This window comes from Aegilops tauschii, chromosome 2, assembly GCF_002575655.3.
Source record: "Aegilops tauschii subsp. strangulata cultivar AL8/78 chromosome 2, Aet v6.0, whole genome shotgun sequence".
NCBI lineage: Eukaryota > Viridiplantae > Streptophyta > Magnoliopsida > Poales > Poaceae > Aegilops > Aegilops tauschii.
This window is the reverse complement of record NC_053036.3, coordinates 96,997,703-97,025,701: the sequence shown is the minus strand read 5'-3', so window position 1 is coordinate 97,025,701 and position 27,999 is coordinate 96,997,703. Positions and strand designations below refer to the sequence as shown.

At 47.9% G+C, this 27,999-nt stretch overlaps 1 protein-coding gene across 1 annotated transcript in view; it reads right to left on the bottom strand.

Annotated features, from left to right (window-relative positions):
• Nucleotides 1-27,057, bottom strand: part of LOC120974991 (uncharacterized) — a 36,919-nt gene extending 9,862 nt beyond the window's left edge. The window contains exon 1 of the mRNA XM_045232964.2: nucleotides 26,899-27,057. Coding sequence (XP_045088899.1) covers nucleotides 26,899-27,057 — 159 coding nt within the window. The remainder of the gene's footprint in view (nucleotides 1-26,898) is intronic.
• Nucleotides 27,058-27,999: the final 942 nt, after the last annotated feature.

The following is a 27,999-nucleotide window of genomic DNA, read 5'->3' as shown; positions in this document are numbered from 1 at the left end:
TGTGTGCTACCAAACGTCACAACGTAACTGGGTGATTATAAAGGTGCTCTACAGGTGTCTCCGAAGGTACTTGTTGGGTTGGCGTATTTCGAGATTAGGATTTGTCACTCCGATTGTCGGAGAGGTATCTCTGGGCCCACTCAGTAATGCACATCACTATAAGCCTTGCAAGCAATGTGACTAATGAGTTAGTTGCGAGATGATGTATTAAGGAACGAGTAAAGAGACTTGCCGGTAACGAGATCGAACTAGGTATTGAGATACCGACGATCGAATCTCGGGCAAGTAACATCACTACAAAAAAAGACACATCCGTGACATTTTGGGCCGAACGAAAAAAAATTATGTCATACATATGACACTTCTATGACGATAATTGTGACAAAACCCGGTATCATCATAGATGTGGTGGGCTCCTACTTCTATGACAAAAAATCATGACAGAAAATGGGCTTTTCGTCCTGGGCGGGCCGGAGATGCAGCTGCATGACATTCTTTGGGCCGTCCATGACGGAAAAAACCGTGGTAGAAGCGAGGGCGAGGAAAATTTCGGGGAGTTCCCGGTTACGGTGGGAGGTCGGGGGCCGAGCGATGCGCGTTTCTCTCGTACACATACGTGCGTGTGTGCGAGGCGTTAGCTCTAACTAAACCCGAGCGAGGCGTTGGCTCTAACTGAACCCGAGCGATTGCACTGCAGGCTACGCGTTACTGAACCCGAGCGATCGATCGATGGCTGTTAACTGAACCCGATCGAGCGATTCCTTCGCTACTACTGCTAACTGAAGCCAATCGATGCTGCCTCTGGGATGAACAGTGAGCGTTGCGGGGGGTTTGGATGAACAATGAGCGGTGGCGTTGCCTCTGGATGAACAGGACCCCGTGGTGTGGTGGAGGGCTGGATGAACAGTAGACGGTGGAGGGGTGGTTGAACAGGACCCCGTGGTGTGGAGGGCTGGATGAACAGTAGACGGTGGAGGGGTGCCCGTGGAGGGGTGGTTGAACAGTAGCCGGTGGAGTAGCGCGCGGTGGAGGCTGGATGAACAGGAGCCCGTGGAAGCTGGAGGAGGTCGACGGTGGCCCGTGGAGGCTGGAGGAGGTCGACGGTGGAGATGAACAGTATCCCGTGGAGTCCCGTTTTGCGGTACGCCACACCCTTCCCAATGAACAGGACCCCCGTTTCGACCGTAGGAGGTCTGTTTCGTCCGTTTTGCGGTACGCCACACCCCTCCCGATCAACATGACCCCCGTTTCGATCGTAGGAGGTCCGTTTCATCCGTTTTGCGGTACGCCACACCCCTCCCGATCAACAGGACCCCTGTTTCGACCGTAGGAGGTCCGTTTCCTCCGTTTTGCGGTACGCCACACCCCTCCCGATCAACAGGACCCCGTTCCGAACGTAGGAGGTCTGTTTCCTCCGTTGTGCGATACGCCAGGCCTCGTTTCCATTGCCTGTTCCGTCCAAGCCCTCCCGATGAACACGACCACGCATTCTGTTCCGACCCAGCCGGTTGGCTCCCACGCGTTCCATTGCCTCCCGATGAACACGACGCATTCCGTTGCCTCCCCATGAACACGACGCATTATGTTGCCTCCCCATGAACACGACGACGACGTTGTTTCTCCGTTCCGACCCAGCCATGTACACGAGCCCTGGCCGTACGTATGCGCGAGTAGGCGTTCGAGACCCCGCCGTATGTACACATACGTGGCCGTATTTTCTTTCTTGCACCCTGGCCAGTGTATGTACGTGTACATGCTACGTGCGCACCTCTACTACGACACGTGCGCGCCTCTACATCCACCAGTATATATGTACGTACACGTTTGCGACCAGAATGACAATGCTACGTATGCTTCGACCAGGTGGGTCCCGACTGTCAGGCACTTCCTTGCCTGTGAAGATGTAGCTGGTGGGTCCCAGCAGTCATGGGGCCAATTGTTTTTTTTGCCCGGGCGCACTTCCTTGCGTGCGAAGATGTAGCTGGTGGGTCCCACCAGTCAGGGGGAAACATTTTTTTCGCGAAATACAGTGGCCTGTCCGGTGGGTCCCAGCTGTCAGGTGGAGGAATCATTATTTTCCGCGTAATAAGGAGGCACTTCCTTGCTGCGGCCGTGGACCTAGCTGTCAGCCTCTCCACGTACAGTCCACGTACGATGGAAGTCGTTCCTTGACCACGTTGACCACGCCGCGCCGAGAGCACCACGGCGGTGGACGACGGCGAGTCCTAGGAAGGGGACGACACGGAGCCGGGGAAGACGCGGCAGTGGAAGCCCGCGCGGAGAGGAGTACGAGGGTTCACTGGTTCGGCTGTGGTGTGTGGCTCCCGTCGCCGTAGGGCCTGGCCAGCGGTGGGAATAGTAGGGGGCGGTGAGGCCTCCGCGGCAGCATAGCCGACCACGGGAGGCAAGAGCATGCGGCACGACCGGCGCTGCTTTGGGCGGCTGGAGCAAGAAGACCAGAGGTTGAAGAAGCACTACGGCCGTTGGATGGACATTGTACGGTCACTGGAGCTAGAATCGTTCATATTGACTAAAGTTGACAAAGGCCCCCGTCCCAGTCAACTTAGTAGGCCCACAAGTCAGCCTCCCACCATGGTGGGTCCCAGCTAGCAGGGGGAGCATTCATTTTTTTGTGCGTAATAAGGAGGCACTTCCTTGAGTGCGAAGATATAGCTGGTGGGTCCGAGCTGTCAGCGGCGGTAACGTTTTTTCGTGAAATACAGAGGCCCTTTCGGTGGGTCCCTGATGTCAGGTGGAGGAATCATTATTTTGCGCGTAATAAGGAGGCATTTCCTTGCGTGCGGCCGTGGACCCAGCTGTCGGCCTCTCCACGTACAGTCCACTTCTGATGCATGTCGGTCGTTGACCAGGCCGCGCCGAGAGCACCAGGGCGGTGGACGACGGTGAGGCCTAGGAAGGGAACGACATGGAGGCAGGGAAGACTCGGCAGTTGTTTCCCACGCGGAGGGGAGTACGACTGTACGAGGGTTTACTGGTTCGTCTGCCGTCGCCGGAGAATAACAGCAGGTGTGGGTGAGTAGAGGGATGGCTAGGCCAGCGATGGGAGTACGGTGGGGCGGTGAGGCCTGCGCGGCAGCAGAGCCGGCCGCGGGGAGGAAGGAGCAGGCCTAGACGGGGCAGCCCAAAACCACGTCCAACACTTGCCAAAACTTCGTCCCTCGTTTTCTCTGTGTTTCGCACACTCGACATTGTGTGGGCATTTTGACTGTGCATCATATGAAGATGTGCTATGCATGAATGTTGATCAGCATGATGTTAACTGGCTGGTAGTTCCATTTTCGACCATGAATAAAACTTCCAACATGATGTTAACCCTGTTTGAAAAGGCCGTGTTAATATAAATGCTCTGCCTCTGAAAGTTGCAGTTTCTTATCTGAAACTGAACTTGCAGTTTCTTATCTGAAACTGAAACTTGCAGTTTCTTCTCTGAGAATCACATTGTCTGCACTTTTATACTCCTATGATACTATATTTTTTTAAGTGCTAAAAATAGATCTCTAGAATTCATAAAATACTTCATATGCTCAATACTGCAAATCTGAAATTGAAAAGACATTCATATCTGAAAGTACTCTCAAAATACACAATTCACAACCTGCAAATACTGACAACCCTAAGCTCCTCCTGACAATTCACAACCTGCCCGACTATTGGGCTGGGGGGCAGCCCCCTCCTATTCCTCGGCGGTAGACAGCCGCCCCGTGAGACGATGTGAACGGCAAGGGAGACGATGGCGGGGAAGCGTCGTCGGGCCAACTGCTTTTCTCCTCTTGCAGTTGGGTTCGGTCGACGAAGACTCCACCGGCTCGCTCTGGCAGGACACCCTCACAAACGGCACCCTGTAGATGCTCGATCCTTCAATCTCTGGTGGATGCTCCATCTGGGATCGATACTCCCAATACTGCTCCCTCACGATCGGATTCGGTGAATCTGTTTGCTCCATGGCCCAGAGGAGCAGCTCTATGTACTCCGGCGCGACTCCCTCCGGGAGTATCACCGCCTTTTCGCTCTGTTGCAGATATTTGGCCATGGATGTCGTCGTCGCCGCTAGTTGGTCCTTGTTGTCAAACCAAGACTGTATCTCCAACATCCTAGCTAGCTTCACAGGGTCGCCGTCTGCGCCACACATCCCACTGGCGGTGGTGAATGCCAATGTGTGCATGCAGCATGGTTGGTGTCGGCAATTTTTACTTGGCACACCTCGCACTCTGCATATATGCCGGTTCCATATGTACATTTGTGTAGTTCCACCAAAATGCAGCTGAATAACCCTGTTTGCACAGATAATGAAAAAGCATGATTACATTATAGTGGCACTAGTTGATGAAACACACAAAATAAATAGAAGAAAATATTGCGATAGTATCATAGTATGCCATGCTGCGAGGGCGAGATGGGCCCTGCGACGCCTCAGACGGTACGCCTCATACTGGACATCGTCCCAAGTCTCCCAGATACACCTTCTGCCAGTGATGAACATCAGTGTACAGCGGTACTACAAGGAAGCGCCTTGAGACATTCAAATCTCTATTTTTGTACATATCAACTAAAATTAAGCACCCCAGTTTGCAGAAACGATTAAACATTAACAATGGGACTAGTTGATGAAACATACATTAACAAAGAGAAGCACTTTCTTTATCTACATTGGAAATGAAATGATAGAGATGACACTCGCTCTATTTTAACTGTATTATTACTTCATTTTATCAGTGACACTAGGGTCGAGCAGGTGGCAAACGAGGTGTACCGTGCGTCGCAAGGATGGAGGCCGGGGGTGCTTAGACTGGGATGCTGAAGCTGGCTCTTTCAGTCACCAACATGGATGATTCAATTCATGGGACCTTTTGGTGCAGTCCACCTAAAATGAAGCAATGTCCCGTGAGCTAGCAGCTTCTTCTTCAAAAAAATTTAAGAAAAGGGCTCCAGCCCCGGTTCCATTTCCATCAGAAAACGAAACCCATAGAGCTTCTTCTTCATTAGTTGCAATAAAATTGAGCAACATCAAGGTTGGTTGTGAAGCTCCTGGAATGCTCAACTATAATTTGGATATCATTTGTGCAGTTCAACTAAGATCGAGCGTGAAATGTATATCTCTGTTTGCACAAAAAAGGTGGAAAGGAGGGTGACTAACAAGTGATGAAACATGCATCAAATGAAAAGAAGCATGTTCCTTATCTGAATGGCAATCCTACAAGGACAGTAGCAATTTCTAAAGCACTGGCATTGCTAGATATTAGTGTAGGCATTAGGATTAACTATGACAACCGTTAAATACGACATTACTTTGGGCACGGGAGAGTAGGCGGACCAGGACAGTTGCATTTCTAACAAAAAGAACCAACTTATCTTAATGGGAAATTTTAGCAGGACATGTAAAGAAGTGCCATTGATTCATATTACTGGAGGCATTACATTAAAAACAACATTGGTTTAACGTGTCCTTACTTTTAACAGTGCGACTGCTACATTTTACCAGTGGCATTACATAAGAGTGGCTCGGGGCAACAAACATCAGAACAGGATATCTGGGTTGGTCCCATTTTTGTTCGGTATAGCCACCTTATACTGTGTGAGGCTAGCAAATCTAGTGCTGGACTTACTCTGTTGACTTGTCCCCCAGTCCCCACATTCTTTCCTTTTTCAACCAATAGATCGGGTTTATATTGAGTTTGTACTATGTTTCCCTTTATTTCCCTATTAGACCTAGAGACCAGTTGGATAGCCAGTCTCTGCTACGTTTCGCCCCCATTATTTCCTCTTTCGACCAAGTCCTATATTCAGGTAACAAATCCTCCCCCACCCCATCCCCTTTCTTCCTTGTTTGAACCAAGTAGTACTAGATTCGAGTGCATGAACTAGTTTTACCTCTTAAACGTACAAAAATTAGGTGGTTTTCGAACAGCCGATCGATCCTATCTACGAGGGGGCCTGAGAAATAGTAAAAGATACAAATGCAGCGACGTCAGGAGCTCAGGAAGTAGAGCAAGGCCGGTTTTGAAGGAAGTTATACCTGATGGTCGCCGGGATGTCGCTATGTGGGCGGCGGGAGGCCGGATCTGCCCACACTACGGCAGCGAGGAAGAAGGGGCTGGAGGCCCTCCCTCGCCAGCGGTGCCCAAAGGAGACAACATGAATCCCGACGGACAAACTAGACGAGGAACAAAGCTCAAATTAAAGATAAACTCGTAGAAAAGGCGTTCGTCAATAGATGTCCTAATTAACATAGCTGGCTTGACCTAGATGGCAGCCGAATAGTCACTGTCCGTGCATGTGCCCCCAATGACTAGCCCAACTCAGTTGTCGCTGTTTAACCCTCGCAGTGATCCAAAGCACATGACAACTAATTTTGCGAGATGACAAGAAACCTTTTTTTAGATTTCTCACCACAACTACAGCCATGTACAACACAGCCTGCACGATATGTAGACGATAGCCAATCCAGGCGTGTCTGCTGGAGTCTGGTCACATGCATGGACGAACTGATCTTCCGTGTCTTGCAGGGATCGTCCAGGCACCAACGTAGTACAACACTTCTCTAGTACTATCGCTCGTCTCCCTCTTCTATTAAGTCACCCGACTTGCGGGGCTGGGGAGTGTGCCTATGGTCGGTTCTCAATTGCCGTCCCACATGTGTGTGCAAACGCAATATGACGCGCGTTCCATTCGGAGAGCTGCGTGCCAGACCGACCGACCGTCTGGGGTGCGATGCGAACGCGACGGGCGTGCTGTATACTCCATACATGTGTACCGCCGTTTTCTAGACGCTTTGCTCCATGGCGTGGGTGCAATCCATGGATACAAAATTAATATATTGTATACTATTTAAAAGTCGAGGGCGGGGTTTTTCCTGCGCGGTAGGCGGGGCAGTTCCGCCTAGTCGGTTCGACAGAGACGCGAGAAGACGAGGGAGTAGGCTGCTGCAAACGTAGGGCTGTGTGATTTGACAGCGAGTTACTGCTGGACAGGTGGGGCCCCGTGATTTGACTTGCCATTATCATTTTAACTGCGGTGCTACGACCGGCGTGAGTCTCCTGATTCCTGACCACCTCCATACAGGTGCCTCTCCCAATGCTCCACCATGTAGTAGAGGCTGGCTCTTGCACGAGAACCCACTTCTCCACTTTTTCCTTGCCTCTCTTTCCTCCACATATGCAAAAATGCCATGTAAAGCGCGCTATTGTACTTACTTTTACTTGCTCCTACAGGTGCTTAAGCTTGCCACATAGGCATAAAGTCTGATGTGGCAAGTTAATCAAGAAGAGAGAGACTAGTTTGGTGACCCAAGGAAGAAATGGTGCTAAGCGCGTGTACCTAGGTGAAAAGACAATTTTGAGTCTATAGCTAATTAAATGAAGCAAACTTAGCAACACCATTTCATTGGAAGAGGTCACTCCTTGGCAAATGCAATAAATACTAGTACTCCCTGTGTCCCATAATATAAGAACGTTTTTGGCACTACACTAGTGTCAAAACGTTCTTATATTATGGGACGGAGGGAGTACGAAGAAAGAGATAGAGAGGAGTAAAAAAATTACACTTATAGCCAACCTTGTTGTAGTATGAGTGACTAAGTGATGACTATGTATAACATGCCAACATCAGATAGCCTAACGCACCGTGTTAAATCTCCAAGGGCGCGACCGCGCGAGCGACGCGACGGTCGTGGTAGGCGCGACCATGATACGGGCTGCTGGCAGCCCTTGGATCTGAGATCAAACGGTCGCATGCTAAGTTGCTGAAAATTTGCAGAATAACCCTCCAGGATAGGATATTCACCCATAGGTCTAGAATCATGCCATGCAACCATTCGATCTCAGATCCAAGGGCTCTCGGAAGCCCGTATCATGGGAGAATGGAAAGCCACTACCCTGCTGTTCTCACGCTGGCAGTTCGCTCCTACTCGTCCCCGCACGTCCTTCAATACTACGGCGGTTCGCTCCTAGTCGTCCCGTCCATTCACATTACGGCAGTTCCACTAATCCTAACCCTCCTCCCAAATCCATGGCGTCCCAAATCTCCATGATCGGCGGTGAGTACAAGGTTAGAACCATCACCGGCAATGAGTTCGACGTCATCTACACCCGTTCTTCCGCGACGGTGAAAGGATGCCTTTCTCGCTTCAGGCGCATGTTCGAAGACTCAGATGATGAGTGGGTCGCTCGGCTAGATGTTGAGTACACCACAGTCCTGGGACGAGAGAAGGATCGAAAGGACGAAGAGAGGAAGAAGCCCGCCGTGATCCAGGTTTGCGTGCATGACTTATGCTTGGTCTACCACATATGCCATGCCGATGTTGAGTGCCAGGATTTTAAGGACTTCCTCGAGAGCAACCTAGTCAAATTCGTTACTGTAGACTTTGGTAACGACAAAGAAGTCCTGCGTCGGATAGGCCTCGTTGTAGGCAACACCTTCGACCTCCAGAAGAATCGGCTGGTGTCCTCTCGTCAGCCTTCAATGCTGACCCTGGCAGGAGCCATGGTTCATCCTTCGTATGGTAAACTGGAGAAACCTCCATACACGTTTCATCGTCATGCATGGCAGCGGAATGTACTAGATATAGACCACATCCACTACGCTGCAATGGATGGCTACCTTTGCTTCAATATCTACAAGGGTTGGATGAAGAGCAACAGCCAAGTGTGCGGTTCAAGCAAAGAAGTATCGGCCAAGAGGAAGAGGGACAAGGACGAAGTCGAGGACGTGGACGAGGACTCCGAGTAAGGTGGCAGTGTCGTTGCTCATGGTGGTTCTAATGCAGTGTCTACCGGAATAGTTGCAAAGTTTAATTTCAGGTGTGCTTAATTTAATTTGAGGGGTGTGTTGTGCTGAGCCCCCAGTAGAACTATGTTATGTTTCTTCTCGTTAATTTAACTCTTCAGTACGTACATACTAGTATTTTTTACATTTCATCTTTTAGTTGGTATAGTACTACCACTCGTTTCTTCACATTATATACGTACAATATATATGGCCAACATCATATAGCCAGCAGTTTAGTTGTCAAAGAATTTCAGGGTGCTTAGTTTTGTCAAAGAATTCCAGGATGCTTAGAGGGTGCATGGATCCAAGGGACTTATTTTAGTCTGACTAAAAATAGTATCTTTAAGAGGCTAAAGCTCCAAGCACCCCTGACTAAAGAGGGGCTAAAACTAGTCTTGAGACTAAATTTTTTTAGTCAGGGGTACCCCTACTAAAATGTGGATTAGTCCTCTCTCTACTCATTTAACTCCTCTCCTTTAACATAGGCGAGTTCTGGATCGGAGGGTTTGGAGGATAATAAATGCTCATTAACTTGATTTTAGCCTTTTTAGTATTTGGATCCAAGCATGGGTGAGGCTAGCATGTTTTAGTCCCACTACTTTTAGTCATGGGACTAAAACGTATCCAAGCACCCTCTTAGTTTTATTTGAGGGGTGGGTTGTGCTGGACACCATTATTGTGACTAGCCTTTTTAATAGTACTATATGCATAATTTGGCGACGAGCGCTCTCCATATGTACCACCTTTTTTTTAATTTCAAGTTTTGCTCCATGGTGCAATCCATCGATACTACTGCTGTACAAAAGTATACATTTTTAAAAGGCTAGAGGGCGGGGCAGTCTAGCTTGGTCGGTTTCACGAGAGGCGAGGGCCTTTGTGATTTGACGGCTCATTACTGCTGGAAGGCGGGGCCTTGTGATTTGACTGCTCGTATAAATGCGCCGACAACCTGATCGAGGAGGAGCAAAGAACCGTGCGGTATACTCAAGTTTTCCACTGGAGTAGTACTGCGGCGGAGGAGCACGAAACACGGCAGCCCAGTGCCATATGGCGATAAAAATGATCTAATTTGCTAGTCATCTCATTGTTAGCATTGTTCTATTCATTCCCTCAAAAAAAACATTGTTCTATTCATGCCTCGCAGAGAACGTGACACGTGCGGCGAAACACCCAAAGCAAAAGATGAAACACAGGAGAAAAAGAAGAAGGAAGATTATCACCCCAAATGATCTAATTCGCCGCGGAGTCGTAACTGCTTCTTCATCGCCTCCACGACCTCCATCTCCTTGCGCGTCTCCTCCGCCATCTTCTTCATTCTGTCCATGACGCGGGATTTCTCGACGCGAGCCTTCATCATCTGTTCCACGGCCACATTACGTACCTTGACAGCAGCCGGGTGCTCGATGCGGAGCTTCGCCAACTCCTCCTTCTCTTCCATGGCAAGGGCCTGCAGCATCTTCATCGAGGAACTACTATTCTCATGCAGCTTCTTCCAGCCGGCATTCTTCTCCTTCAATAGGTCGATCTCGTGGCAGAGCTTCGCCTTGTCCTCCTGAAGTCGCAGGATTTCGCCGGTCGCCTTCTTCTCCGAGGCAATGCTCTTCTTCAGCAGCATCACCAAGCCGGCAGTCAACTCCCCTTGCTGATTGAGCTCAGCGGGCATGTCGTCGAGGCTCTCCTTCAGCAACTCCATCAAGCCTTGGATGAACTCCTTCTGCTTATTGAGCTGATCGGGCATGCCGTCGAGGGATAACGACTCCAGCTCCGCCGGCTCGGCATGTTCGCCTCCGCGGCTAGGGCGCTCCTGGGAGCCATCGCCTGCCCATGAGAGATCTTTCGAGGTCTCTGCATGGCGGCGAGCCCTCTTTTTTTTCCGCAGCCTTGGTTGTCGCTCCCTTGTTACGAGTAGTTCTCGACCTAGAGCTCTGCTCACCGGCCATGGCAACGACGAACGAAGAAGAAGCACTTACGAGGACGAAAGGTAGAGTAATTTTCGGTTAGGTAGTTCCCCTTTTTATAACCTAAGTACTAGCACAAGTACTAATACCTGCATAGTGGGAACACGTTCAGGTTTGGTACATACTAGTAGGTGTGAGCAGGCTTTCGAATGTGATGGGAACAAGGTAAAGATTAATTGATGGTTTTGGTTTCGAGGCCCGAAACTGCTCCCGATGAGTTTAGCGGAACATAAATTTCAAGTACTACACTGCTCAAATGCGTAAATATTATGTTACTATCAAAAATTGGCACAAAATACGAAGGAGACCAATGGAAGTACTACTAGCAACCCACGATTTAACTACTCGCATGCGCGCAGTGGAGTAATAATGTCTTTCTTCCGCCCTCACGTCCACTCAATTTGCATGCGTTGTATTAATTGACCATCAATGAAGTGAACGACTTTACACGCGTCAAATTATCACATGGGGTGGATCTTGGTACAAAATTGCGTCCGCCCGTGTACCCGCGTGTGCGTGCGAGGGAATGAGTGCGTGCGTGGCGTGCGTGCACATCTTCGCTTCGTGCATGTACCGCCAGTATGGCTCAGGGATGACGAGTACATTCTTCTGGAACTAGCAGCACGTCACTGTGATCAATCCACGCAAGGAGGTCGCGACAACGCCTCCACATGTGCCACGTGGCTTCATGAACTGCAAGAGAGACACTGTGTAGCGTGCCATTGGTATTCTAATTTACGTGTTTTGCACATACTCGAAGTACTAGTAAGGTACACGTGCATTGCACGCATCAGATTTTGCAACCAAATTATGAATAAATACCACACTATAGAATGTAAGCTCTGAGTCATATATGCCTGATGTAGCCCTTCGTTTAATTCTTGTAGTTCATCTCATTCAAAATCAATTAGTTTTTATAAAAAAGCTAAGAACGCGGGAATAGGAAAAACATGGGATTATAGTGGAATGTCGTCTTGAATCCTACAGGATTGTACGAGTGTTTGATTATGCATAGAAAAAACGCAGAATTCTTTCAAAGAGGTTTGAGTGGATGGGATGTTTCCTATGAAATCTAGTGCAAATGAATCATATGGAAAAATTCCTATGGTTTACAATCCTACGAATCAAACAACCAAGATAGGAAAAATTCCTAATGATTAGAATCCTCCAAAATTCCTTTGAGAATCCTTTGAATCAAAGAAGCCCTTAATCTATTTTATGATTCATGGAATTGTGCGTTGTAAAGCATAAAGTAAAAAACAAATAATGGCAATTCAACTAGAAAAAAAGTTTGGGCAGTTATGATATGGAAGATTCTAGAACAAAAGAGAACCACTGTTGTTTTGAGGTTTGTGCATTATGCTTAAGTTCAACCATGGAGTCTGCTAGATTGTACATGTGGCAAAATCCGGTGGGGGGCTAGAAGATGGTGCGAGGGGCCGAGTGGAGGGAGAATATGAAGGAATGCACAAGTGCGAGATCGATATTTAGAGAGAGGGGGCGAACATGTGCGCTGTTGCGCGCAGTGGCGGAGCCATGAAAAATAAATGAGCTAGGGGGCCAAGCATTGCTAATCCTTTACGAGGAGGGTCAATTCATGAACTTAAACCATTTTTAGCAGCAATTGTCTAATGATCACATTCATATTAGCCTCGATATATAGTGATGTTAGGGGGGAGGGGGGCAGGGCCCTTACTGCCCCCTGTCTTCGCCATTGTGCACGCGTCTGAGAGATGAAGCGGAAGGCATGGATGATGAGAGGGGGACGTTGGATATATAATTAATGTGGGTGTATTAGCTATATATGTTAATCCTATATAGAGAGGTATAGATTGATCGATGTGGATGTGGGAAAGAGGGTGAGACCTCACTAGATATATCGATTGATCGGTTTGTGTGGAAAACTATGAAAGACCTAGCTATATACACACATACATAGAGGAACATCGATCGTTGCGCATGCACGCATGAGAGATAAAGAATGCCCGATATGATGGAGAGGGGGATGTGTGTGGGTGTGTGCCTTCATGGGAGACCGAACTGAAGAAAAAGATTGTATGCGTGCGATGGATAATGCCGACTGGTAGGTGTGTGTGCATGCATGCACGAGAGAAAGTTAGTGGTACAATTATAAAGATAAGACTATTGTGTGGGTGTAAAAGAATAGGTGAGGTCATAATCAATGTAAAGTTGAATTCAAATATTTGAATAAGAAATCCTGATGTTTGAAACCCATGCATGCATGAATATAACGGAGATCTGCGCGGTGTGGTTTGGAAACGAGCATGTTGTAATGTATACACATTGAACAAGGTCAGACTGATTTGAATTTGAGATACCGATGGCAGACATCATTTGGCCACGTCGCATCCGTGCACGGCTTTCGCATCACATATCTATATCTATACCCCTATATATATTATATTTTATATTTTTTTATATCGTGTGCGGGTAACTTTAACTTTGAAAGATGGTCGTTGGATGAGGCGAATCCGATGGTCCAAAGATGGCAAATTTGAGCACTACTGGTCATTGGATATCATCTAGATTCCACCAGATTTCGCCACATGTATAATCTAGAAGACTCCATGGTTGAACTTAAGCATAATGCACAAACATCAAAATACAAGCACTTCTTATTTGTTCTAGAATCTTCCGTATCAGAATTGCCCAAATATTTTCTACATGATTTGCCATTATTTGTTTTTAATTTGTCTTACGACGCACAATTCCATGAATCTTAAAATAGATTAGCTTTCTTATAAAAACTAGATGATTTTGAATGAAATGAACTATAAGAATTAAACGAACATCTACATCATGCATATATGACTCAAAGCTTGCATGCTATAATGTGGTATTTATTCATAATTTGGTTGCCAAATCTCATGCGTGCAATGCACGTGTACCTTACTCTAGTCTAAATGGTGTTTGTGTGTGTGTTGTGCGTGTTGAGGTGCAAATTGTCTTTTTTTGGGCTACACGTTAAGCTTGTTCTTCCGAAATTTCAAGCCGCGCCTTGTTATGCCGAAAATTCAAGCTAGCGTCTCTGTCTATCGTGCTGCGAAACTCCCGCCTCTTCAACCCGTGCCTTGTTAGCCCGAAATATTTAAGATATATCTTTGTCTTGTTGTGCTCCGACAACTCCCTCCATCTCAACCCGCGCCTTGGTATTCCGAAATTACAACGCGCGCGAAAACTCCCACCTCCTGTGAAATCCCGACACGCGAAATGCCCGTGGTACCCCTGAACCGAAAGAACCGCCTCAAATCGGTGGGGGTACTTTTGTAACTTACCCCACATTTCGGACAAGCGCGTCTCTAAGCCATGGTTCCCCACTGCCATCCCATCCGCCCACCCATTCGTACACTGAGGCCGCGAAAACCCGCGACGAAACCCCACACCCTGCTCCGTCCGCCACCCAGCCGGAGCCTCTTCACCGACGACGTCATCCACAGCAACACCTCGACGTCCCTCATCCACCATACCGGATGAGGATCCGTCGTCGATCTCATCGTCCCGCCGGTTCAGCCACCCCGTCCTCCACCTCCAAGGAGCTGCCCCGACGTTCCCCTCGTCTTTCGCGCCACCTCCATTCCCACACCGCCGTCTTCACCTGCACCACCGGAAGAGCATCATCATCACCGTTTCCTCGGATGAAGCTGCGGCCTAATCGGCGCCACCAAAGAGGTTGTACACTAATCGCCGCATTTTCTTCTTGATTCGATCTCACGGTGCTGCCGGCGCTCGGTCCTGAGCCGACACGGCGCGGCTCCATCCACGGTGGCGTCGTCGGCCACTTCCTCCACGGTGTCGCTCCCTCGGCGGCGACGTCCACATCAGTAGGAGCTGCTTCTGCTTTAGCTCTCGCTCGCACTGCTGCTCTGCTCTTGCTCTCGGTCCCCTGCCTGGCCTGCTCTTGCTATTGCTCTTGCTCGCGCTGCTGCTCTCGCTCTTGCTCTTGCTTGCGATGCTGCTCCGATTTAGCTACACTTCAATCGACTGAATCGACTTTTGGGTCAGTCGATTTTCAGGGGGTGGGGGGGCTCGCCGGGGTGAAGGAAGAACCAACCGCAGCGGGGAGGGGGGCTCGCCGGAGAGGTACCCCACTATCTATCTTAGGGTTCAGGATGGGGGCGGTGGTCACCGGCGGTGGCGGGGCGTTGGCGGGGCGGTGGCGTGGGGATCGCCGGAGAAAAAGCTCGGCACGGGGGGGCCTAGAGGGATGGCTGGGGCGGCGGCGGACCGGCGGTGGGGAGTGTTTTCGGGGCGGGCGGGGCGGCGCACCGCCGGCCGCGGGCGGCGGGGGCTGCTGTTTGGCCAGTGGTGGCTGGCGGCTCAGGGGGTGGAGGTTGAAGATGAACCGCAGGCCCTTGATTTCGTATCCAACGGCTGCAAAATTGACTGGCCAGAGATGAAAAAGTCAGTCGACCGACGTGTAGCCTCACCTTGCTAGTGCGTTCAGTTTCGACAACAAAATTCAGTTTTGACAGTTAAGTTCAGTTTCGACAGTTAAGTTCAGTTTCGACAGTTAAATTCAGTTTCGACAGTTAAGTTCAGAGATGAGCGGCTGATGTATTTTACATCTAGCACTTTGTGGTTATGTATTTTACATCATGTATTGAAGATGCTATTAGAATTCCACTCAGGTTAACGTTGTTCGTTGTCTCTCTTGTCCTGCTTCAGCCTCGGCATCGTACAACTCACCGGAGCTGCTCCCACGACGAAACCCTCCATCACAGCGGAGCAGTACCTCGGGCTCCATCTCCAGACGCCTAAGATCTTCTTCCCCTCCTCCGACAGCCAATTCAGCTGGAGCATCCTCACCGGCCAACCCAATCACGCTGAGATCGACATGGCTTCGCCAAAGAGGTTGTACACTTGTTGCATCTCTTTTTTACTCTACATGTTATATATATTGTCCACTGAGCACTTGTAGTAACGGGAAATACGATTATTTTATCCTACTATATGACAAGCAGTGAGGTACCAGGCAACTTAGCTATCCGTGATGGACTCTCTTGAACGCCATCATTATTTATCTCTGCGCGTTTGAGCTGTGCATTTGTCGATGGGCCTGGGAGTTGAGCTAGTATGGCAGTGGCATGGGTCCAAAGTAATAGAAGTAGCACAAAAACATTTTTTTAGTGTAGGATTTTCCTTGCTCAAGCCTGCCTACTAGAATCGCCAGTGCTTGAAAGGAAAAGTGAATGAAAAACATCGGAATTGGAAAGTTTCCTATGGTACTACTTTTCATGAATTTGGTGCAAAGGAATGGAGCAAAGGAAAACTGTAGGATTTGTTCCTTTAGTGTCTCCTTGAAAGAAAAACCGTAGGAATTCTAATTTCCACTTCTCCTCCTTTTCATATTCTATTCATCAAGCACAAGACTAAGAGATAGTAGCATAATAGCATTATAACCGTACATTTTCTTGTGGTTTGACTTAATCTCACCATGCTTTTTTGCATCCTGTGATCTTCCAATTGTTGTGAATCAAACACCCAGATTGGCAGAAATCCTGTGTTTTTAAATTCTCTGTTTTGCATGTGCATTCCTATCCTATTCCTGTCTATTTCCTATCCCTGCATTGTTAGAATCCTCAAATTCAAACAAGCCCTTACTCAATTACTTTTGTTACAGATATGTGTCAAAGAAAACCTTGTGTGGTTTGTCCTGCTCCTGCGGCGATGTGTTCCACCCCAGCTCAGCTGCTCCAACGACGGAAGGGTTCACCACAGCACGGATCCGCTCTCCAGACTGTCTTTCGCCGCCTAAGATCTTCTTCCCCGCCGCCGGCAGCCACGGCAACTGCATTGCCATCATCAACTGAGCAGATGACCTTGAGGACTACACGGGTCCGCAAGAGAGGTCGCACTCTTCCGTGTCTGCTTACGTTATGCGTCGCTTAATATGATGACATGCTACATTATCGTCGTGTTCACCTATTAGACTCCGAGTCAGGTCCAAACTAATGCTGAAACTTGAGTTTTTAAATGGTTGTGGGGTACATATTGGGGCAGCAATCAGTACTATCTGTCTACTATCTGGTTAATCTCCGGTGTCTACTATGAGTTTCATGTTGGGTGCAAACAGACATTAAAGGAGCCATTATCTGTATTTTTTAACTAAAGCTATTATCTGCCTACTATCAATGGTTTTGGGTCTATCCACAGTTTGCTACCATCACTCTGGATTTGTGCATGCACTCCTTACATAATCTCACTATGTTTTATTCCTATGCATGCTAGTTATTGTACACAATGGAACTGATCATGTAGAGCAAAAGAGACGAGCCTTGCGTGGCAATAAAATTTCATGCAGACGTCGTTCCATGGTGGGCGCAAAGGCAGCCCCCCTCCACCCATTTCGGATCGTAATCAAGAGGAAGATAACTGTTCTGAGGGGGATTCAGAAGGAGAAGACCACTCCTATTTACCCCATGAGGTCTTCGCTCTAACTTGGCATGCTGATGTTGGTAATATCATGCATATGGTGCCTTGCATTGCTTACTGTATACATTAAAGATGTCATCTTCTTAGTTTAGACATGCTTTGTGTCAATGCCATCTGTTTAGTTTCTTTATCGTATATGTGAATCATGCAATGCCATCTTGTCTAGCCAGGCATCATATATGTGAATTTTGCAATGCCACCCTGGTTAGCCAGTCATCTTATATGTGAATTATATCATGCCATCATTTTTTTATTACGTGTTAAATTTGTCAACAATTTTAGTACATTCAATTACTCTTCCTGTGCATCAGCCATTCGGCACGGTCATGGAAAAATCTGGAGTGGAAACAAGGTCTCCAGAGCAGACAATGCTATCTGACGAAGCGCATGTCTTGCTGGTTACTGATAGCTCCTCAGAGGAGGATTCAGAGACAGATGACCAGTCATATCCCCCCCCCTGAGGTGCATGCCCTAACTTGGCAGGGTTATGTTGCTCATATCGTGCGTATGGTATCTTGCATTGCTATGTCATTTGCTTAGTTTAGACATGCTTTGTGTGAATGCCACCTGTTTAGTGTCTAATTACCATATATGTGAATTATGCAATGCCATCTTGTTGCAAGACATTATATATGTGAATTGTGCAATGTTATCTTGTTGCAAGGCATTATGTATGTGAATTATGCAATGCCATGCTGTTTAGGCAAGCGTCATATATGTGAATTATATCATGCCATCCTTTTTTTGTATTTCTCATTGCTTTTGTCGACAATGTTTGTATATTCAACTGCTCTTCCTGTGCATCAGCCATTTGAATTGGTGATGGAGAAATCTGGAGTGAAAACAAGGTCTTCAGAGCAGACAATGCTACCTGCTGAAGCAGATATCTTGCTGGTTACAGATAGCTCTTCAAAGGAGGATTCAGAGGCAGATGACCAGTCCTATTATCCCCCTGAGGTGTATGCTCAAACTTGGCAGGGTTCTATTACTCATATAATGCATATGTTGTATTGCAATGCTTAGTTTTTACATCATATATACAATATTGAATGCCATCTCCTTAGTTGACACATCATATATGTGATTTCCCTCTGCTCACTTCCTTAGTATATAAATCATATATTTGAATTATGTCATGCCATGATGTTTACATAGATAGCATGTATCTGAATTATGGCATGCCAACCCATTTTCTAAAGACATAATATAGTTATATCATCTCATCTTGTTTACATAGTCATCATATTTTAAATTATGTCATTCTATCCGTGAATTATATCATGCCATCATGTTTCCATCGACGGCATGTTTGTGATTTATGGCATGCCAACCACTTTAATAGACACATCGTATAGTTATATCATGTCATCCTGTTTACATAGTCATCATATTTTGAAGTATGTCATTCTATCCTGTTTAGTTAGCCATCATACATGTGAAATTGTGTCATGCTATCCTGTTTAATTAGCCATCATATATGTGAAATTATGTCCTGCTATTCTGTTCGCTTAGACAACATAAATGTGAATTATTTCATGCCCTGTTTTCTTCCCTACTATCCATTGCACCTGTCTATCTTACAATGTCTGTACATTCAATTACTTTTCTTGTTTATCAGCCATTTCAATTGGAGGGAGTGATGGCAGTATCTGTGGGAGTAAAAACATGGTCTTCAGAAAATATCGTGCTACCTGTCGATGCAGATAGAACCACGGTTGTACTTGCCCAAGAACCAGCCCCACCACACATAACCCACATTCATGCAGATTGTACCCCTACCCAGTTGGACAAAGAACCAGCTACACCCCTTCTAACCCCAACCCCAGCAGATAGACACCCAGTTCCCGTTGACACAGCACCGTCTCCACCACAGAGCACCCAAACACGAGCAGTTAGTAAGGCAACTGCAGTGCCCAAATCACGAGGACCACCACTCCGGACCCGAAGTCAATGCTTAAAGCAGAAGAAGAATTGTTCTCAGGTCAGGTTCCGTAGCTATGGTTCATATTACTTTGCTCTTGCATCACTGTATTTACTGATACCAACTAATTTCAAATTTGAAGGATGCAATTGAAACTCCAATGGCGCAACAGGTATGTTTTAAACCTGTTTCTTCAACGTGTTTGGTTGTTTGCTGTTGTAACTTGCTCTATGTTGATTTCAGTTTCAATTGAATAAACAGTTATGTTCTCATGCCATGCACATTACAAGTGTTGTTATTGTTGTGTAGTTTCCCACACTTATATTCTGTCTATGCTGCTTTGTCTTAAATAGATATGATTCGAACTATATCTATCTTGATTTGGCAACATAAACTAGAATGATATAGACCATACAGTGACCATACTACATAGATATATGTTTGTTTCATGCTGTTATCCTATCCACCTTACTACTGAACTGGTTTACCAAAATGAGTTTCATATACTACATTGTAAACCTGAGATGTGTTTGTTTGTTTCTCTTTTAGAACGCAGATAAAATATTGGAGAAGAGTACCCTGTTATGCAATGGTAAAGGAAGTAATGCTGATAAGGTTCAAGATAGTGAGACATCCCTGTTGGTCTCCAAGAAAGCTGATAAAAACTATATTGAAGACACTAAGACAACCCCAAAGTCCTGTCTTGATGTAGTGTTCGAGTTACTGGCTACCACTGCTGGCACCAGCTCTTCGATCTCGTTGCCTGAATCAGTTTGGCTTCTTGAGTCTCAACTTCAAGTTGAAAGACATCGATCAGATGTTATGCGACAGGAAGCCGAAGGACTGAGGAAGTCCCTGCAGAATTCAGATGCATACTTTCTGGTGCAACAGCAAGCGCTGGAGGACTTAAGCGCCAAACAAGAGAAAGTTAATAAGCTTGCTAAGCATCTTGCCAGCATTATGGGTACCCAGGATATTGTTTCTTGAGCTCTTCTGAAGTGGTTTCAGTGCTGGACTTGTTTTGCTGCGGCGTTTATATGCTTCTGTGTTCCCTATATTTGCACTGGTGGCGAACTTTGATGCCCAGTGGATGTAATATGTGTAATAGCCGTGATAGCCTAGTGTAAGTTGCTTGCTTATTTATTTCCTTGTTGTCTTGTTTATTTGTTTGCTTGTAGTCAGTGTAGTTCTTTTTCTGCGGTTTGCTAGTGGTTGCAATAACCTATTTTTTAAAACTAGGCCACAATAACCATGGGCTAATATTTACTGTAGTGACACTGGGCCTCCTACGGGTCATAGAAACAGTGGGCCTCCTACGGGCCGTAGAAACAGTGGGCCTTCTACGGGCCATAGAAACAGTGGGCCTTCTACGGGCCGTAGAAACAGTGGGCCTTCTACGGGCCGTAGAAACAGTGGGCCTTCTACGGGCCGTAGAAACAATGGGCCTTCTACGGGCTGTATCATCAATGGGCCTTATACGGGCCGTATGATCGATTGGCCAAACATGGGCCAAACAGACCGCATTCTGGCCGTAAACGGGCTAGAGTTGGAATCGTCCGTTCATGGGCCGACCATAACGGGCCATCGTTAATAGGCCGTATTTGATGACGCTATGAAAACGGCCCAACGTATTAACGGACCACAAACGGGCCGACTGTGACCACGGGCTGAATTTGGCCCACAAGCAGAAAATGACAGTAACGGGCCGTAAGTAAACGAATGCTGGAAAATAGCCCAAGAATAAATGGGCTCTGAGAAGGCCGAAAGATAACATGGGCTGTAAACGGCCCAACGGAATAACGGGCCGTTAACGGGTATAAAGTGATACACTGTTCTTTACGGGCCAGTTTCACCACGGGCCGTTAATGGGTGTAAAGTGATACACTGTCTACGGGCCAGTTTCACCACGGGCCGTTAATAGGCCAAGAGTTACATAGGGCCTCATATGTGCCGAAAGACGTCATGGGCCATACATGGGCCAGAAGTGAAAACGGGCTGGAATCATATTGGATGGCACAGATGACGCTACTGGGCCTAATTCGAATAGGGCGTAACGGGCCTTGGGTTAGCGGGCTGTAAATGGGCTATATGCGAACAGGCCATTAACAGGCTTTCCATGGGCCGTCCCGCCACCTTTTGACCAAGTCAAACGGGCCGGCCTTTTCACAGGAATGGGCCTCTGTTGGGCCGTGCCATGTGTCAACGTATCATAGGCGCCTTCTGTCCAATGATTGGATGACATCTGCCCCAGCGATGAGCCGACACGTGTTTCCTCCAGCCAATGATGATTTTACACGTGGAAAATCCCCATTGGTCGGGGCTGTTAATGGGTTATTGGATCCAAAACCCGACCCGATAGCTTAACGGCGTTCCGTTACGGTGGATGCCACGTGTCGGTCACCCTTGACGAAAGCACTTTTGTGACGCGCGATTTATTGTCATGGAAGTGGACACTTCCGTGATGATAATTTTGGTAATGTCATGGAACACTTCTACGACAGCACAGGTATGACTATCTTGATTCTGTCATAAATTTGTCATGGATGTACATGCATGACAAAAAACGCGACCTACTGTGACAAACACGTATCATCACGGAAGTGTATTTTTTTTGTAGTGCATACCGATGACAAAGGGAACAACGTATGTTGTTATGCGGTTTGACCGATAAAGATCTTCGTAGAATATGTGGGAGCCAATATGAGCATCCAGGTTCCGCTATTGGTTATTGACCGGAGACGTGTCTCGGTCATGTCTACATAGTTCTCGAACCCGTAGGGTCCGCACGCTTAACATTCGGTGACGATTTGTATTATGAGTTTATGTGTTTTGATGTACCGAAGGTAGTTCGGAGTCCCAGATGAGATCGGGGACATGACGAGGAGTCTCTAAATGGTCGAGACGTAAAGATCGATATATTGGACGACTATATTTGGATACCGGAATGGTTCTGGGTGAGATCGGGATAATACCGGAGCACCGGGAGGTTATCGGAACCCCCCGGGGGGTATATGGGCCTTAATGGCCTTTAGTGGAAAGGAGGGGAAAAGAGCAAGGGAGGGGGCGCCCCCCCCCCAAGCCCAATCCGAATTGGGAAGCGGGCCGGCCCCCCCTTTCCTTCCTCCCTCCTTCCTCTTCCTTCCCTCTCCCTCTCCAAATAGGAAAAGGAGGAGTCCTACTCCCGGTGGGAGTAGGACTCCCCCCTTGGGCGCGCCTCCTCCCCTTGGCCGGCCCTCTCCTCCCCCCCTTTATATACGGAGGAGAGGGGCACCCCATAGACACAACAATTGATCTCTTGATCTCTTAGCCGTGTGCGGTGCCCCCCTCCACCATATTCCACCTCAGTCATATCGTAGCGGTGCTTAGGCGAAGCCCTGCGCCGGTAGCAACATCATCACCGTCATCACGCTATCGTGCTGACGGAACTCTCCCGTGAAGCTCTGCTGGATCGGAGTTCGCGGGACGTCATCGAGTTGAACGTGTGCTGAACTCGGAGGTGCCGTACGTTCGGTACTTGGATCGGTCGGATCGTGAAGACGTACGACTACATCAACCGCGTTGTGCTAACGCTTCCGCTTTCGGTCCACGAGGGTACGTGGACACACTCTCCCCTCTCATTTCTATGCATCACCATGATCTTGCGTGTGCGTAGGGAAATTTTCAAATTACTACGTTCCCCAACATGCCTCTACTTTACTAGCTCGTTGATCAAAGATGGTTATGCTTCCTAACCATTGACATGAGTTGTCATTTGATAAACGGTATCACATCATTAGGAGAATGATGTGATTGACTTGACCCATTTCGTTAGCTTAGCACTTGATCATTTTAGTTTGCTGCTATTGCTTTCTTCATGACTTATACATGTTCCTATGACTATGAGATTATGCAACTCCCGATTACCGGAGGAACACTTTGTGTGCTACCAAACGTCACAACGTAACTGGGTGATTATAAAGGTGCTCTACAGGTGTCTCCAATGGTACTTGTTGAGTTGGCATAGATCAAGATTAGGATTTGTCACTCCGACTATCGGAGAGGTATCTCTGGGCCCTCTGGGTATTGCACATCACTATAAGCCTAGCAAGCAATGTGACTAATGAGTTAGTTGCGGGATGATGCATTACGGAACGAGTAAAGAGACTTGCCAGTAACGAGATTCAGCTAGGTATGAGGATACCGACGATCGGATCTCGGGCAAGTAACATACCGATGACAAAGGGAACAACGTATGTTGTTACGCGGTTTGACCGATAAAGATCTTCGTAGAATATGTGGGAGCCAATATAAGCATCCAGGTTCCGCTATTGGTTATTGACCAAAGACGTGTCTCGGTCATATCTACATAGTTCTCGAACCCGTAGGGTCCGCACGCTTAAAGTTCGGTGACGATCGGTATTATGAGTTTTTGTGTTTTGATGTACTGAAGGTAGTTCGGAGTCCTGGATATGATCATGGACATGACGAGGTGTCTCGAAATGGTCGAGACGTAAAGATCGATATATTGGACGACTATGTTCGGACACCTAAAGTGTTTCGGGAGGTTTCGGACATATACCAGAGTACCGGGGGTTACCGGAACCCCCCGGGGAGTATATTGGGCCTAATGGGCCCTAGTGGGAGAAGAGGAGGGGCGGCCAGGGCAGCCGCACGCCCCCTCCCCCTCTAGTCCGAATTGGAAAAGGAGGGGGCGGCGCCCCCTTTCCTTCTCTCCTTCTCTCCCTTCCTTTCCCTCTCCTAGTCCAACTTGGGAAGGGGGAATCCTACTCCCACCGGGAGTAGGACTCCCCCCTTGGGCGCGCCTAGAGAGGGCCGGCCCTCCCCTCCTCCACTCCTTTACATACGAGGGAGGGGGCACCCCATAGACACACAAGTTGATCAGTTGATCTTTTTAGCCGTGTGCGGTGCCCCCCTCCACCATAATCCACCTCGGTCATATCATAGCGGTGCTTAGGCGAAGCCTTGCGTCGGTAGCAACATCATCACCGTCATCACGCTGTCATGCTGACGGAACTCTCCCGTGAAGCTCTGCTGGATCGGAGTTCGTGGGACGTCACCGAGCTGAACATGTGCTGAACTCGGAGGTGCCGTACGTTCGGTACTTGGATCGGTCGGATCGTGAAGACGTACGACTACATCAACCGCATTCTCATAACGCTTCCGCTTACGGTCTACGAGGGTACGTGGACGAAACTCTCCCCTCTCGTTGCTATGCATCACCATGATCTTGCGTGTGCGTAGGAATTTTTTTGAAATTACTATGTTACCCAACAGATCAGCACCAAGACTCCATGGGTGTTAGAATCATTACTGTGTAATCTAGATTATTGACTCTAGTGCAAGTGGGAGACTGAAGGAAATATGCCCTAGAGGCAATAATAAAGTTGTTATTTATATTTCCTTATATCATGATAAATGTTTATTATTCATGCTAGAATTTATTAGCCGGAAACTTACTACATGTGTGAATACATAGACAAACAGAGTGTCACTAGTATGCCTCTACTTGACTAGCTCGTTGAATCAAAGATGGTTAAGTTTCCTAACCATATACATGAGTTGTCATTTGATTAACGGGATCACATCATTAGAGAATGATGTGATTGACTTGACCCATTCCGTTAGCTTAGCATTTGATCGTTTAGTATATTGCTATTGCTTTCTTCATGACTTATACATGTTCCTATGACTATGAGATTATGCAACTCCCGAATACCGGAGGAACACTTTGTGTGCTACCAAATGTCACAACGTAACTGAGTGATTATAAAGGTGCTCTACAGGTGTCTCCGATGGTACTTGTTGAGTTGGCATAGATCAAGATTAGGATTTGTCACTCTGATTGTCGGAGAGGTATCTCTGGGTCCTCTCGGTAATGCACATCACTATAAGCCTTGCAAGCAATGCAACTAATGAGTTAGTTGCGGGATGATGTATTACGGAACGAGTAAAGAGACTTGCCGGTAACGAGATTGAACTAGGTATTGAGATACCGACGATCGAATCTCGGGCAAGTAACATACCGATGACAAAGGGAACAACGTATGTTGTTATGCGGTTTGACCGATAAAGATCTTCCTAGAATATGTAGGAACCAATATGAGCATCCAGGTTCCGCTATTGTTTATTGACCGGAGATGAGTCTCGGCCATATCTACATAGTTCTCGAACCAGTAGGGTCTGCACGCTTAATGTTCGGTGACGATCGATATTATGAGTTTATGTGTTTTGATGTACCAAAGATAGTTCGGAGTCCCGGATGTGATCACAGACATGACGAGGAGTCTCAAAATGGTCGAGACATAAATATTGATATATTGGACGGCTATATTCGGACGCCGGAAGTGTTCCGGGTGGTTTCGGAGAAAACCGGAGTGTCGAGGGGTTACCGGAACCCCCCGGGGAAGTATTGGGCCTTAGTGGGCCTTAGGGGAGAGAGAGGGCAGCAGCCCAGGAGGTGGCGCGCCCCCTCCCATGGGGAGTCCGAATTGGACTAGGGGAGGGGGCGCGGCCCCTCTTTCCCTCTCCCTCTCCCTCTCTTTCCTTCCCCCTTCCCCCTTCCTAGTAGGACTAGGAAAGGATGAATCCTACTCCTAATAGGAGGAGGATTCCTCCTCTCCTTGGGGCGCACCAAGGCCGGCCGGCCTCCCCCGTTGCTCCTTTATATACGGGGGCGGGGGGGCACCCTAGAACACACAAGTTGATTGTTCCAAGCCGTGTGCGGTGCCCCCCTCCACCATATTCCACCTCGGTCATATCGTAGCGGTGCTTAGGCGAAGCCCTGCGTCGGTAATTTCATCATCACCGTCAGCACGCCGTCGTGCTGACGGAACTCTCCCTCGAAGCTCTACTGGATCGTGAGTTCGTGGGACGTCACCGAGCTGAACGTGTGCAGATCGCGGAGGTGCCGTACGTTCGGTACTAGGATCGGTCGATCGTGAAGACGTACGACTACATCAACCGCGTTGTCATAACGCTTCCGCTTATGGTCTACGAGGGTACATGGACAACACTCTCCCCTCTTGTTGCTATGCATCACCATGATCTTGCATGTGCGTAGGATTTTTTTGAAATTACTACGTTCCCCAACAAAAGTATGAACCCTAGGCCTTGTTTCCTAGCATTGCAATACCGTTTATGCTCACTTTTATCGCTTGCTACCTTGCTGTTTTTATATTTTCAGATTACAAATACTCATATCTATCATCCATATTGCACTTGTATCACCATCTCTTCGCCGAACTAGTGCACCTATACAATTTACCATTGTATTGGGTGTATTGGGGACACAAGAGACTTTTTGTTATTTGGTTGCAGGGTTGTTTGAGAGAGACCATCTTCATCCTACGCCTCCCACGGATTGATAAACCTTAGGTCATCCACTTGAGGGAAATTTGTACTGTCCTACAAACCTCTGCACTTGGAGGCCCAACAACGTCTACAAGAAGAAGGTTGTGTAGTAAACATCACTAGGATCCGAGCAGTGTCTTTAGCATTGGGTGATCGCAAGTATTGCGGTCCAAACACTGCCACCAATGCCCCGCAGAACTTGTAGAAACACTTAATGGTCGTGGAATCGGCCATGCGCCCATAGTCGTCGAGTGAATCACCGGGAGCTCCGTATGCAAGCATCCTCATCGCTGTCGTGCACTTCTGGATTGAGGTGAATCCAAGTTTGTCGGTGCAATCCTCCTTGCACTTGAAGTAGTTGTCGAACTCCCGGATGGAATTCACAATCCTGAGGAAAAACTTTCGGCTTATCCGATAACAGCGCCGAAATACTTTGTCGCCGTGCAATGGAGTGTCAGCAAAGTAGTCGGAGTAGAGCATGCAATAGCCTTCCAGAGGATGCCGGTTCTTTGCTTTCAGCCGCCCCGGCACCGAGTCGCCTCGCCGCGGCTTTTCATTGCTCGCGAGCAGGCCGGCGAGGGCAAGGACCATGAGATGTTCCTCGTCCTGGCGTCTGATACGTCTCCAACGTATCTATAATTTATGAAGTATTCATGCCATGTTTACAACAGTTTTATATGATTTTCGTATGATTTGATTAGAACTAACCTGGACTGACGCTGTTTTCAGCAGAACTACCGTGGTGTTGTTTTTGTGCAGAAATAAAAGTTCTTGGAATGTGATGAAAATCAACGGAGAATTTTTCTGGAAAATATAAAAAATACTGGAACAAAAATCTACCGGAGGGGAGTCCCGTGGGCCCCACGAGGGTGGGGGCGCGCCCACCGCCCTGGGGCGCGTCCCTATCTCGTGGCCGCCTCGGGGACCCCTGACTTGTTCTCGACACCATCCTCTCCTATAAATACAGAAACCTTTAGAAAATAACCTAGATCGGAAGTTCCGCCGCCGCAAGCCTCTGTAGCCATGATAAATCAATCTAGGCCCTCTCTGGCACCCTGCCGGAGGGGGCCATCATCACCGGAGGCCATGGGGGAGGATCCCCGAGGGGCCATCATTGCCATGAAGGCCAAGGACCAGAGGGAGAACCTCTCCCCATCCAGGGGGGAGGCCATGGAGGAGGAAGCACAAGGGGGAGAACCTCTCCTCCTCTCTCTCGATGGCGCCGGAGTGCCATCGGGAGGGGAATCATCGCTGCGGTGATCGTCTTCATCAACATCACCATCATCATCTCTTTTATGCGGTCCACTCTCCCGCACCCCGCTGTAATCCCTACTTGAACATGGTGCTTTATGCCACATATTATGATCCAATAATGTGTTGCCATCCTATGATGTTTTGAGTAGATATCCTTTGTCTTTGGGTTGATTGATGATCTAGATTGGTATGACTTGTATGTTTTATTTTCGTGCTGTCCTATTGTGCCCTCCGTGTCGCGCAAGCGTGAGGGATTCCCGCTGTAGGGTGTTGCAATAC